General features: G+C 44.0%; 1 protein-coding gene across 1 annotated transcript; it reads left to right on the top strand.

The window, feature by feature from the left end:
* Positions 1 to 620: 620 nt before the first annotated feature.
* Positions 621 to 3,427, top strand: LOC121835944. Its single transcript, XM_042290520.1, has 3 exons — positions 621 to 646; positions 1,372 to 2,386; positions 3,337 to 3,427. Coding segments are annotated over exons 1-3 (1,026 nt in total). The 5' UTR covers positions 621 to 637; the 3' UTR covers positions 3,339 to 3,427.
* The last annotated feature ends 11,603 nt before the right edge of the window (positions 3,428 to 15,030 follow it).

Raw genomic sequence — 15,030 nt, forward strand, 5'->3', positions numbered from 1 at the left:
ATTGCCATTTGGGGAAGTGAAAATTTTCAGACATTTTCAGACAGTCATTTCAACACGATTCTAACGGCTGAACGTTGCAAGAAATTGCTCAAGTGTTGTACACAATATTTGGCCTGTAGTATGTTTCTGGCGCACACTCTGCCAAAAAATTGATTTTAAGGAATTCTTTTGGGAACGGGTCTGTGATACGTGTATTTTCAAGCTTCTAACATGGCTTTTTTGAAGCTCACTCTTTGACACAAACTCAGCATAATGTTGCACTACGTGAAGGAGCCTGAAACTAAAAAAACTAAACTTTCAGGAACGGAAGAACTCGAGCTATGCGCGTTCTACCGGGAATTGTTTTTTCTTTGCCATGAAACTTGCGACGTCAAGATGCGCCCCACGTTATGGAAATGTGTCCTTCGACCTGGAAGCGCGACAGATGTTGATTCTTAAGAATGCAATCTGGGAGTCCTGACATTTTTTCTTCAACTTTCCGTAACAGGTTTTGTGGCATACAAAATGTGGTGTCGGAGAGGAGCAGTACTGGTAGAAACCAGAATGATTCTCCCTTTCCCCGAAAATTCGGTATATATATAGCTGTTTACCTCTTTCACAATTCTAATGTATCTTCAAGACCTCGAGGCCAGTAATCATGATTGGAGTGAGTAGCCTTGATTATTGGTTTATAAATCCTTTAAAAGTACAGGCGCAGGTGTTAGATAAAGGAACGCGTTTATGATTAGTGATCTTATAAATAGTATTTTTTACAGCGCGTTAACATAAGGCATTGCTTCAATATAAACGCAAATTTTGTAGGTAATTGCGTTTGTTACGCAAATCCTTGCCTTTGATGGGTGTTTAATGAACAGCAATAGTAGATTTAATTTTTATTTTGTGGCGGTTTGAAATACACAAGTAGATTAATGCGACTTTAGAAATTTTATATTATTACGCTCGCTAGAGCATTATTATTTGAAATGTGAGAAGTCCACACTTGCCAAATTTGATAATGTCAAAGTTTCTATTTTTTATTTTTCAAGCACTCCGTGATGACGCTATAGAATGAATACGTGTGTTCTTTAAAACAAAGTGTTTCCTAACGAGGCTATGGTGACCGTCCTTCTTTCGTCCTATACGTTACTTCGCTTTTTAAGAAATACATCTTTCTGGATAAATAAGTTTCGTAAGTTAAGTGCTAAACGATGTCCAGGACGGCGATGAATACGGAAACTAAATCCACGCAGGCAATAAATGTTCATAAATGTTCATGCGAGATGAACTGAAACACTTTAATAAAGGTAGAAGAATGAGCTACATAAGAAAAGCCACTGTACAGTTACGGGCGAAATGAAAGAGCTGGTTCATATCCTATCTTCTGCTGTGCAGGTCAGAACGTATATCGTTCTTGCGCTCGTCGGAAGTGCCTTCGCTGACTACTTAAGCGATGTCGGCATCGAAACTGGGAACGGAATCAGTGCCTTGTCGACCGATGAAGTTTCTGATCTCCCTGTCTACCGTGACGACCCTCCCCTGGTCAAAATTTACAAGTCCGACGACGTGATCGATACAGCTCGCCTCGCTTCCACCGTCAGTGGGATACCGAAGTTTGCCACCGAAAATGAGAACCAAGGCGTCACCTACTACTCGTCGGATACTACACCGGACCCTGCTGCCGACCTTGAACCTTCTACTGATGCACGTTTCTACCAGCGCACCGGATCCGTTACACCAGCGCCCGCAGCGTCGAAAGGCACGACATATTCCACCTTCACCCCTGGTCGAGCCAATGTTGCTGCTCCGGCCGCAGTTTCGTCCTACCAGACCGCTTCAGATAGGACACGAGACTACCAACCGGCGCACGGCAACAACCGTTTTCGCCAGCCTTCTGACTCTGGTGCCGTGAATCCGTACTATACGCGACGGTATTCCCAGCCTGCAGTGTCTGCTTTCAAGAAGAAATCCACGTTCTCTGCTGGCCGCCGGACCGGCGCTGCGCCGTCTTCCTTTAGTTCTTTCCAGTCCGGTTCAGGATACTCGCGAGGGTACCAATTACCTGCTTTCACGTATACTGCCTCTGGTGTCTCAAGGTTACCAAAGTACGGTGCCTACAACTCTGATCGACGGCCGTCTAACACATACCAGCGTGGGAATGCCGTGCGCAGGCCTCAGGCTATATCGCGCGTGACAAAGATGGACCCGTTCCACTCTTCTCAGCATACTACAGTTCACTATGCTCCGTCCTCTGGAGCTAGAGGTTCATCAGGGCCCACTTCTTTGCGTGCTCCATCCTACAGCTCTGGCATTTACCGTTCGCAATACGGACAGGGAAGTGCCACCTACGGCCACAACTATGCGCGAACTCGGGATGTTCGAAACTACAGAAACTACCTCCGCAAAAAGTGTAAGTATTTGCTGAAAGTATTGCATTGTCACAAAAACGGGTTCCTGGCATTTAGTGTTTTGTGATTCCAGAATATCTAAGCTTTATTGAAATTATATGTTTTGAGAATGACAGTTTTAAAAGGATATTTATAGTACATGTCAATTACACAGTTTTATGAACGGTTAAAAATTGAAAGAGGCTCAGAAGCCATTTTTGATGAATCCTTATTCAGCATGCCATAAATGATGTTCACATGGTTCTTACAACAAAAAAAAAGTGCACTACCCACTTGCTATTATACGAGCATCTACTCTGGCATCGTTAGATTCCAGTAGAGTTGCATAAGACAAAAGGTTATTCTGATAGGAGTATCAAAGCCGGTCTTGTGGAAAAACGCGCATTCGTATTTGAACAGACCTTCAATTTTATTTGTTTTCGGATATATAATTATTTTTCTCAATTTAAGCTATACCAGTTTTAACTTATTTTTGCATGCAATGCATTGGGTTATTTCTACAATGAGTGATTCATAGTTATTGTAGTATTAGGGCTCTGAAAAACAGCCTCGCCTTTTTATTTGTTACTTCCAAAGGAAGACGAACACCCTAAACGCGAACATTTATCCATTTTGTCAAGTTACATCCAAAGAACGTTATCATAAATTGCGCATATTTGAATATGTGTGATTTAAATGGAAACGCATAAAACTCTTAAAACGCACGAAATTATATCACAAATTATTTGCCGCCTTTTTGTTTCAAGTGGGTGGATATGTCAAATTGTGGTGTTGATTTAATCTTTATCGGAAGCGATTATCACCGGATTTTTAAAGACTTAGTTGATTTTGTAGAGCAAAAAGGTTCATTTGTCGCGCGCATTATATGTCAGCTAAAAAAACAAAAATAAAAAAAAATCATGTTTACGAAAAAAACAATGTCATAAATATTTATCATCCCTTCTACTTCCAGAAATGCCGGAAGCACCATGCAGAATCTTCACGCCGCGCCGCTCTGTTGGTTCGGCATCTGTAAATAAAATTAAGTTATTTTTTATACATAGCAAAAGTCTGTCTTTCTACATTAAAATGCAAGCAGGTACAAAATAAATGCGTAGTTAGTATATAGAGCAGAGTTATTTAGCTCGAATATCTTATTAGAACTGCCCTGATAACATGTAATAAACTTGTGTTGCTCGATTCCCGAATTTATGTGTGTATGTACGTCCGATGGAATATAATTCCAAATGTTTCTATTTCGTTTTATCCTTTGAATCATTTAATTTCATATGTCACCAAGGGCTAAAGACAGTGTAGGCATTTGTTATTCTATAAAAAAAGTCACCTACAAATAAAATATTGCGAGACATTAAAAAGAAAGCGTGGAATTAAGGGAGTCATCTCTTGTGGGACAATTATACTAGGGCGATAATGCATTAAATAAATACTGAAAGATTCTACGAGTACACCCGGTCATGTGATAGATATTCTTGGAAAAGCGCGAGCCACTTGCATCAACTTACGTTTATATATTGTTTTGAAATAACATACATAATTTCTAGGTGAGCACTCCAAGAATGAACATGGAATTTTATTATGGTATGACATTTTCATGAGCACTCATGCGAACACAAGGCGCCGTATTCTAGGTAATTCCTGCTCCACTCAAGAATCGCAGTAGGAATGAAGGTGCGGTTGTTTTGTCCGTGAAGGAATGCTTGTGACAGCTCACCGTCGCTTACCTTGAAAGCGGTTCCGATTTTGTTTTATTAATCTTAGAAATAGTTCACTAGAATCCGGTCTCATATAAAATAATTATTGAAAGAAGTCAAATAGTTTTCAGTTTGTTGTTTGAGGAATAAGCCGTCAAAGAGGGATCTGAAAGATAAAAACGATTTTTGGTTTGCGACATTGAAGGAGTGCATCTTGTAAACCCTGAGATGTCGATTGATTACCAGCTCGCCTGCACTCTCTCACTGCTTACAAGGAGTGCAGCTCTCACGCCGCCTCCTGGAAAATTAATCTACGGAAAATTATGGGCTGTTTCATATTCGTGAACAGTCGCGCTCACTCTCTTTGGCGCGCACCTACTCAGATAGTGTAAAATGTATAACTCTAACAATAAAGATAATAATTTCGGCCCTTCGCTTGTGAAAAATTTAAGATAGGAAGTCAAGGCTTTGTTTATGGTTTAAAGTCGACTGCCATTCTTCGAGTGTTTAATCGCCCTGTCATCATGTGTGACGAAAACAAATGCGTCGACAAGGTTGCTCGCCCGTTCGCTATCCGCATCACAACTCTATTGGAAGCGTGCGACAAGACAATGGTGCCACGGTGTGGCTCTTAGGAGAAGCATTCCTTACTGACATCGTTTGTAGCAGCCGACATTTGTTTCTAATCAAAGTAAGCTTTCGTGAGTACGGCACTATACAAAAGGTTCAGAGCCGCAGTTGGCGCTAGACTTTTTTTACTCAAGACCGAAATTGAGAACATAGATCCCCTCCATACGCTGGCGAAAACAGCCGCGATCACCAGCTGAGTCTCAGTACGTTTACTCGATTCGTCAGAAATCTGTTAATAAGAGGAGCTAATAATACTTCTCATGCGGATGTTATCAATTGCTGGCACTGGTGAATATCGTCCCTTGGAGATTTACGAACCGCCGAACACACAGGTACTACGAAGCGGCATATTTTATTACAAAAAAAAAAAACGAGAGAAAAAAAAAAAAAAAAAAACATGGCGCTGGTTTGTGTCGTTGCCGCTTACAACTGGGGACACGATCGAACCCGACCTCTGCGGGCAACGCTCGCGGGTTGGATGACAAGAGAACACACACAGATCAGCAATGGACGCGACCAGGCTTTCGAATGTCAAGGTGCCAAACTATTACTCCAAAGCGAGAAAGAGAAACACGGGCACAGGTAGACGCAGACGCGACCAAGTGGCTGCGTGCACATTTTAGAGGAGGTAGGAAGCAAGGAGCACTGTGACTACGCGACGTAATGAGGACGCTCTCGTTTGTGGCGCTGCCAAGGCAGAATGGTGTGCCCCTTTGAGGTATTCGTACGTTTGCGATAACTGCGATCAAATTCATACCTAAGGATCGCACTCTTTCATTCTGTGGTGCTTTCCAATTGGAGCAGCCCTAAAAAACTTAATATCTCCCGAAAACGATATAGTCTCATATAAAATTAAAAAAAAAAACAAAAAAAAACGGGGGACGATGCCAACTTGTAACAAAGCCGCTTTCAGCACCTTGCATAGATTAAGAGAAAAAAATTTTAAGTTTTATTTGTACGTGCTAATAAATCTGTTACTACATGCCACATTTTGCTGCGTCACATTTTCTGTTTCAGTTTCATCGTTTAGTGTTACGTTTTGTATTGATTTACACTTTTCAAAATAATATAGATGTTTTTGCAGGATTTATAAACAGAGTATTTTAGAGCTCAACCCTTAGGCGCCCGTTTTGATGCAACAGCGTAACCGCGCGTTGCGTTATGGGACGTTTCCCATAACGACGTCACACGTGACCTCACGTGTAACGTCACGGGGGTCACTAGGGTCACGAGCTACGTCACGAGTGACGTCATGAAGGTTACTCGTGAAGGCCATGACCTTCACGAGGCCTTCACGAGTGACATCACGAGGGTCCGTAGGGTCACGAATGACGTCACGAGGGTCACGAGTGACGTTACGGGGGAGGAGGATGAGTGGAGGAGGAGACGGAGAGGGTGGAGGGAGGAGGAGGGGAGGAGGAGAAAGAGAGAAGGAGGGAGGAGAAGGAGAGAAGAAGGAGGAGAAGAGAAGAGGGTACAGAAAAGGAGGAGGGGATACCCTCCTCTCCGTATCCTCCCCTCCTCCTCCTCAAGCGCTGCGCTCTAATTCGGCATTACAAGGAATCGTAAGTGTCTCATTTTTTCCAAGGAACTTTTGACTTATTTGAAGCATAAATTACGTTTGCATTGGACGTGATATGAAAGCGTTTATGGTACAAATGTGATTATAAATAACAAATTTAATACAACAAAAGATGCCATACTAGCGAGCTTGAGGGGAAAAGGACGAATGAAGATGTAATAACGGGTGCTTCTGCGAAGACTAAACACATCCTAACATAAATATGTCCGAGAAAAAAATACTTTCCGCAAAGAAACTGGAAGCTACGGCGGACGTCAAAAATGGCAAAAACAAACAAACACGAATTAGAAAAATAACCTAAACAATATAAGTTTAATATCAATTAACAATTTTGATTAGTAAAAAATAAATATAGTCTGAATTAGAAACATGCTGCATTCCGTCGGAAATCTTTACACCAGTCAATTTTAGGACGACTAAAGCATAGCTTAGCAGCGGAAAAAATCAGAGGAGAATAAAAAAGACCACACGAACAGCGCTGTCGTCCATTCTTTATGTTTTTTTTTCGCGTTGGTTTTGTTCCACTTAATCTATGCGAAGAGAACTGGTTTAGCATAGCACGCGGGAAGCGCGAGAGCGCGCTAAATTTACCACTAGACCAGCTGGCGTCAAACCGGCTGTGCGAAAAAGGGGATGCTATTCGTATCATTGAGACACCGCTGTGATGAGCATATTTTGCCTTTCACAAAATAAGTAAACAATGAATGAAGTATAAAACGTCATTTAGATTTTGTAGTTCAAATAAATATCTTCACTAAACAGCTAAAATAATTATTGTTGGGGAATCAGCCCTGAAGACACTAACACATATTGAAATGAAGCTTATGCGAAGCGGAGAATGTACGAATTGCTATTTTTAAACAAAATATGCAAAAAAAAAAAAGTAAACGGAGTATTTGTTTTTTTAAACTTCAGATCCGCTGTAAATTTCCAGGACCGAGAGCGACTGTCGCTGCACATACAGTTTCCCTGTTTTCTATCCCCCTCTAACCAAATTTAAAAAAGGAAAACTACTATATCTATTTAAGTGTTTTCAGGAGTTTACTGAGAATAGCTCTGTATCAAAAGTTGCCAAAGCTCACTTGTTCTTAAAGAAAACAGAAAATGCTTGTCCTAGAGTTGCGATGTCCAACTCCTGGTTCTACAAAAAAGTATTTTTTTTTTAAATACAAAAACACCCCCCATTTCGTTAAATAGGCAAACACATATACTATTCTCTACGATTCATCGGGAACATTTCAAATGCTTCTATAATCGGAACCTATATTCGTGTCCCTTCAAGTTCAGTCAATATTGAGGAGCTGCCCGTGAAGCCCGTTATCAGCCCCATTAGCTCGTAGCCGACACCATGACCTAATTGGCCAAACAGCAAGTTACGAACGGGCAACGTCACTCCCTGTGTTATACTTTTTTTTTTGCGTGCGTGAATATCGGCGAGTCCAATCAATCGCAGTGGATGAACCCTGAATGTGTGATTTTAGCATGCGTGTTCGTGTTACTTGTTTTCCTGCCTTTGGCTGCGAATGTGGCTTCTGGAAAAACAAAAATGTACAAGTCGCGGACAAGGCTAAAAAATTATGGAACAGTGGTAAGATGTCATCATACTGTCCTAATTTGAAGCACGTGAGACTATCGATCAAACATTAAAAAGACAGAGAAATGCGAGCTGGTAATTGGGGGCCGGAAATAAATTTTTGCTCCGCTTGCGATTATCTCGCTAGGATAGTTTTTCTTGAAGCCAGTGCCGACAGCGTGTGCTGAACTGAACATATGACTGGACTCTACCCTATTAAAAATCTGTCAGAAATTCATGATTTTGAAACGTCTTGACGTATCGTCGAAATGTTTGAGAGTACCGTCGAAGTTTTCTAAGAGGGCTGACGTATCTTCAAGAATTTCGGAAGGGTGTTAGAGGTCCATTATAGTTTCTTGATAGGCCTGTGGGGTCTGTGAAATCTTTTCCGGGAAAGCAGGTGACTAATCAAGATAGTTCTAATGGTTCTGTGGGAGAGATGGCGTGACCCTTCAGGATATTTGTGTCGCGGAAGCCGCCTGGCCATTTTGTATGGTGCTGCCTCTACGAACGGTCGTTCAGTGTCGACTTCCCGTCCCACGCGTGGTTCTATCTTCTAAAGCAGCTCACTGTGTGAATATAAGAGAAGGTCTCTCAGTGACCCGTTTTTTGCGCCTATTGTCCCGTCCAGCTTCAGAAGCGCGTGCAGCGAACGAAAACAATGTCAGAGACTCCACCGCGACGACACCAGAGACGACACCTTGAACATGCTCCGGATTTTGTCAATGGTGGCGGATGTTGGTTTCGCGTTTGTGATTTTCGCTAAACGCAGAACTGACAGTGTCCGTGTGTGTGTCTGAGTATGGTGCACCCGCTCGGTTTTAAGGAACCTCTGGAATTTATCCAGCGAAATTGTTAGTGCGTCGAAAGGTATTTCTTGGTTTTTTGGCGACAAAGAAATTGGTTGGCGCTATTCGGTCTAATCAATTTGGTCTACAGCTGCTTTCACCTGGGTTTGAGTACACATTGGTTCTTTTAGTTTTTCTTAGCTTCAAGATGCTGCAAAGCTTAATGTCTAAACTAAACTTCCAATGACGTTTTAAACAACTGACATTTTGTTCCGAGATTCACAATTATTCGGGTTTCTAAAAAGTTGAAAGGCTGAGAAGGTCTCAAATGCTGAGAGGTATGAAGGGCTGAAGGTTCTGAATGATGAAGGGGGAAGGGGTTTGAACGGCTGAGTGAGTCCCATAACGCATCAGGTCTGAACGAATATTTTCAATAGTGTAATGGTAAAATGGTGATAGTTTCATACACCTTGGTACATGTGTATGAAAGCGCTACGTGAGGGCGACAACGGTACTCTCGTTGGGGAATAAATAATCAAAACAATAAACGGCTGCTAAAGCCCCACTGAAAATAACACTTCAGCCTTGATGCATTATGGGACCCTTTCATCTCTTCAAACGCCTCAGCCCTTCAACCCTTCAAACCACTTCAGGCTTTTCAACCCTTCAGACTTTCATACCCCTCAGCCGTTCAACCCTTTAGACGCCCAAATGACTGAACCTTAGACAAAAATGCAGTTTAAGACATTATTGGAAGCTCATTTCACGCATTGAGTTTCGCATGCAGTTACAACTCACAAAGGCGATAAAAACCAACGATTACTCAAATACGGGCTCAACCAGCTGCAGAGAAAAGCGAGCAGACCAAAAAGAGACAACCGAGTTTTTTGTCGCAAAAATATCTTTTGGGATACTCACACTTCGTGAGGTGTATGGTAGTCCAACGAATAAAACGAAGCAGGTGCACCGGACGCACATACACACTGTCAGTAGCACGTTTAGCAAAAACAGCGAACGCGTTACCAACATCCGCAGCCGGTTAGAAATCCTGAGCACAGTCACGGTGTCCTCTCACAGTGGTGTAGCGGTGGCGTCTCCGGCGGCTTTCTAGGTCATTGGATGCTTTTGAAGTCATATGAACGAATAGGCGCAGGAAACAGGGGCACTGAGATAACTTCCTGATGCGCACGCCCAGCTGCTCTAGAAAATAGGTCCCACGCATGGAACGTGAAGCCGACAGTCCGTTGGTTGCAGCACATTTAGTTTGCCCTGGTCGACGAAAACAAAAACAAGAAATACAGCCTTCTGACGAAGGATGTATTTTGCCTGACCAAAACAGGGTATCTTCTAACGACAGCAAGAAGTCCCCCTCCCATTTTCCCCACGCACTCTCTTTCTCTCGTGAGCAAGGAGTGGGCGGGCGAGCTTGGGTGTCGGGAGAACGCCCATCTCTTTTTCTCTCTTTCTCACCAGTGCAGCCCGTAAAACCCATACAGAAAACACACAGACACAGCAATGAGGGACGAGGGAACGCTTCCTCAATTTCCAACGGTCGTTGGGGCCGCCCAATTCAAAATGGCCATGCGGCTTTCCCAACGCCTATATCCTCCCTATGGAAAATCGCTCTGATGGGACTTCAGGATTTTTTTAAAGGGTGTGAAGGGGACTTCAGGAATTTCTGAGATGTTTGAAGGGAGCACCGATATTTCCTGGTGGGTTCGCTGGCCCCGTCAAAGGCTCTCCTGAAATGCCTGAAGTGCCCTTTACAATGCCTTGAAATGTCTGAAAGCCTGTCAAGAACTTTTCTAAAGGGCTCAGAAAAACCTTCAGGCTTCTTGAGATGTCTGCGGGCCACGGCTTGGGTGGAGAAAACACATTTGGCAGAATTAGAATATAGCCTTATTGTACGCTACGGGAAAAAAAAGTATTTGGAGATTGCCGATCGTATGTCTGTACGGTCATATTTTTAGTACTGCTCTTCTATCAAATACGTGTGGGCCGTCTGTCACTGCCCGGGTGTTCGGTCGCTAAGGAGGCCACTGAGGGCGACCGCCCTACGTAGAGAATCGACGAGCCGCTGGCCGAATGGTGTTGGCCGAGCGGCGTTTTGAGGCCAACGCAATCCTGTCCGCTGGAGGCGAAATCCGTGCAACCATAAATGAAAAAAAAAAAAGCCGACAGCACTGCGTGCTTTCCAGAAAGAAGGACCCACGCGGGAGCAACTCGTTCCGGGAACCGGTTCTTCCACGGGAGACGGTCCCCAAAAGCAAGTCACACTGCCCTTCTCTCCGCCCGGCGATGGGGAGAGGGTGCAGGGCTGCCAAGCCAGCGGTCGGCGGGAGAGGGTGGTGTGTGCAAGCGGGGGAGGCCAGCCGCCAGTATACCCATTTTCTCTCTGCTCGTGGGCAGTTCCGGTTAGCCCACGACAGCGGATTTTTGGAGCTGACCGATTTCCTCCAGCAAGGTGAGCATGCATAGCTTTCAGGGCTCGCGCCTTGGTCTGTTTTGATTCTTCCTTGGTTCCGCAGGTGCACCATAGTTCGGCGCTGGCCGCCTTCAGCACCGTTCGAGCGCCGTCGTGTTTAGCGCATTTAAGGAGATGGTGGCCGGTGTCGGCTTACTTGTTGCAAAGCCTGGCAGTCGGGGTCAGCGTCCCACCGCATGTTGTACCTGCGCACCGGGATTATGGCGCTGTGGGCCCTGAGACGGTGGATGACGGTCGCTGTCCGGACTTGGTTTTTGCGCCTCTTCGTCCGTCCGACTTCAGAAGCACCCAGCGAGCGATAAATACGCCGAAGACGCTGACGCGACGTCGTCATGGACGAAACCGTGACTGTGCTCGGGATTTCTCAACGGCGGCGAGTGCTGCTTGTGAGTTCGTGGTTTTCGCTAAACGCACTTAACGAGACCGTGCATGTGTACGTGAGGTGCACCTGCTCGGTTTTATTAGCTGAACTACCGTGCATCAGGAATATACCCAGCGGCATTGTGAATACTTCGAAATATATTTTTCTTTGTGACAAAGAAATCAGTTGTCCCTGTTTGATGTGATTTCTTTCGTCTACCGTTCTTTGCGCCGGGTTTGAACAAACGTTGCTTTTTATCACCTTTTTGAGTTGTAATATGTAAGTAAAACTAAATGTCTGCAATAAATTTTCAATAATGTTTTGAACTGCATTTTTTCTGTGGTTCACAGTCATTTGCGCGTCTAAAGGGGTGGTGGGCTAAAGGGTCTGACGGGTTGAAGGCCTGTGGGGCTAAAGGGTTTTTCTATGGGGCATCCCTGAAGGGTTTTTCTGTAGGGTATTTTTGAAGGCCTGTGAGGTCCCATAATCTTTCAAGGCTGACGGGCCCTTTAGAAATATATTCAATAGGGCTAAAGGGTGACCCTTTAGGGTATAGGGTCACCCTTTAGGATATAGGGTCACCTCACGTAATCTTTTCCACAGATCTGTTAAAGCTACTTGGAGGGGTGCCGTGGTTTCACGAAAGGGATTGGGAGAGACCCCACAGGTCTCGCAAAAATATGATTGGTCTCTTACACCCTTCAGAAATTTTTAATTGGTATGCCAGGCTCCGTACAAAAACTTTGAGAATTACCTTAGATCCATTCACTTCTTTCAAGGGTACGTATAAATATTTAAAGGGGCACTTAAGTGGATTCTGAGATCGTCTATTTATTGTCGTAACTCAATCTGCGGGCTCTAAGCATCCTAGAAATCCCAAAATTACATTCAAGGGCGGCCGATTTCCCTATTAAAAATCCAATCAAAGATCGCTGTTCTGCGCCTAGGCGCACGCCGTCAGGGGCGCTGTCGGACGGGAAGGCAGCAGGGAAGGGCGTGCGCCATCCAATCACGAGTGACGGCTTCCCGGCGGATTGATCCTTCGAACCGGCGGAGTGATCTTCCGAAGGTGCGCGTATTTGATGGATTCTCGTTGGGACTCATTTTGTTTACTTCGGGTCTTGCGTCGTGCGGAGATGGACCTGCCAAATCTAACACCGTTGGAGGTGGAAATTCTTCGGCGGACGGCAGATATCAGCTCAATCTCCTACGACGCCACTCCTACGCGCGACGCCGATGCCTCGAACGCGACGGACTCGGACGACAGTTCGCGATGCTCAATGTCGACACCGGAGGAAGACGACGAAACCGACGACGCAACCCAGCGGCTTGGGAACACCAACTGGTAGGTGATGAGCTGTTTATTATGGCTCTCATATGCATAGCTGATGCTGGTTTTCTGTTTTAAGGTGCCAATGCTGTTGCTGCGTGCCGATGGAAACCGTCGCAGAGTGTGTCTGCTACCGTGACTACCCGGCCGCCGTTCGCAAGCAGCAGGGCCGGCAGAGCTGCGTGACAAGCCACCCGGATATCGAGGGGCTGTGCCTCGATCCGGGTGTGCTACAGCTGGCCTGTAGCACACCCGGGAGTGATGTGCGTGGGCACATCACTCCCGCGTAACAAGGCGAGGAGAAAACGTAGTTCACCCTTTTCCAAACAATAAGAGCTGTATCACGTCACCTACAGCCAAAGATTTGACGTTGTTGTCAAAATATAATGTGCATGTGCCTAAAAAGAGCAATAATAATAACTTTAGCAATCTTTTCGCAGTTCGCTATTTCTATTGGTCGAATTCTATGGAGGTGGTGGAGACACGGGATGGACCCCGCAAGAGGATATAGTGCCTGTGTATTTCTATTGCTGTGAGTTTACTAGGGCGCCTTGCCATTTAGAACTGGCCATTTTTATTGACTGAAGCCCAACAAACAATATGCTTCCAAAAACAAGCTTCTCCAAAAAGCACTTGAGTGCCCCTTTAAGAAATCCTGGTGGGCCCCATAGACAAGTTTTTAATAGGAAGGCTTCAGTTTTTCTTTTCGAGTTCACCTACCTATTAGCAAGGCTTATGGCCTGTTCACGCTGTTGGTCTTTTTTGGACCGTGTGCCCTAAACGCTCTTAAAATCTCTTACGCTGAAAGCGGACGAAACAACGCACTGGCGCCACCTATTGGGTAGCCGTGGAAAACCTTCAGTGTCTGCATATTTCCTATATTTTCGCGGATATTTTTTAACTGGAAATCTTTTGACAGCGAATAACTGGCAATTTCTTACATATTGTGCACACATCTGATATCGCAAATACCGCGAAAATTTCGTTCTAGCAAAATAAAGTTCCAGGTCCACCTCATAAATGGCGCCAACGTGCCAGTGTGTTCTCTCGTGCCAAGATATCTAAGAGGTTTTAAGGCGCAAGTTTCCAGGCAGACGCAATTGTGTGAACATACTTTTGCACCGTCGCAATGTGCGGCCTCCTAAAAGTACGACCAAGTCGATAATCTGTAACCGAGAAATAGCTATTTTTTCTGTTACGTTAAAGAACACAACTTAAAAAAAAAACAGTTACGGAAAGAAACAAACCAAAACCTCACTAAACACCTGTTTAAACGAAACTGAAAAACAATTTTGTAAATAAAACATCGAATCGAATTTTACGCTCATAACAATTGTAAGCACAGTGAGGAACCCGAAGTTGAGCACATGGACCAGAGCTTGCCCATGCCCCCTTCTCCGTGTTTATCTGTTTGAGCGGACAATTTTTCAGAGTATCATGTATCAACTAGGCCAACAAGAAGTCTTGCTGCATTCTTATTTAGGCAGAAGATAAAATCGTAGCTCCCCTAGCTGCTAAGTTGAGAACTGCACAAATGGGGAAAAACAATAAACTAAATTATTTGTTCATGTTTCTGATGCAGCGCTTGACTCACGTATCTTAACTCTGCGTCAGCATTTGGCTGTGGCTCGTGATTAGTCAGTGAAACACAACTTTAACGCAAGTTTAAGCTGACGCAGCACCCGTAACAAATCTCTGCTCCGCACCCGATCAAGGTATATGACGCAAAGAATTCGGACCATTGGCGCAGCTCTTGGGACAACAAGCTGGGCAAGTTTCTTCCTCCAATTCGGTATGATCGTCAAAAGATTCACGTGCTATTCTGGATTCTATACTTTGCCAATGTAGTAAAAACAATTAATTGCTTTAACACAGCACTCATATCTAGTTGAAAACTTAGGTCCACGAAACACCTATTCTTGTATCTATTATATTTTGATCACAAAAAAAATTAACGTGCCCCTTGAATCACAAGAACTTTGTTTTGTTTATTTCTACATCATGACATTCCTTGAACAGTCTGGAATGTAATCTTTTTTAGATGCTTGGTAGGTTATTTTCTGAAAAAGACAAGGCGTAATGCAACAGTCATTAGAGAAGCATCTTAATAAGATATATGCTATAAATGGCTTATGGGATCACCATTTGAAAAATAAAATTCAAATCTTAACTAGGTTTGCAATTAACATTGCATCGAAAACTTAAA

Source organism: Ixodes scapularis, unplaced genomic scaffold, assembly GCF_016920785.2.
Source record: "Ixodes scapularis isolate PalLabHiFi unplaced genomic scaffold, ASM1692078v2 PGA_scaffold1__304_contigs__length_218370807, whole genome shotgun sequence".
Taxonomy (NCBI): Eukaryota; Metazoa; Arthropoda; class Arachnida; order Ixodida; family Ixodidae; genus Ixodes; species Ixodes scapularis.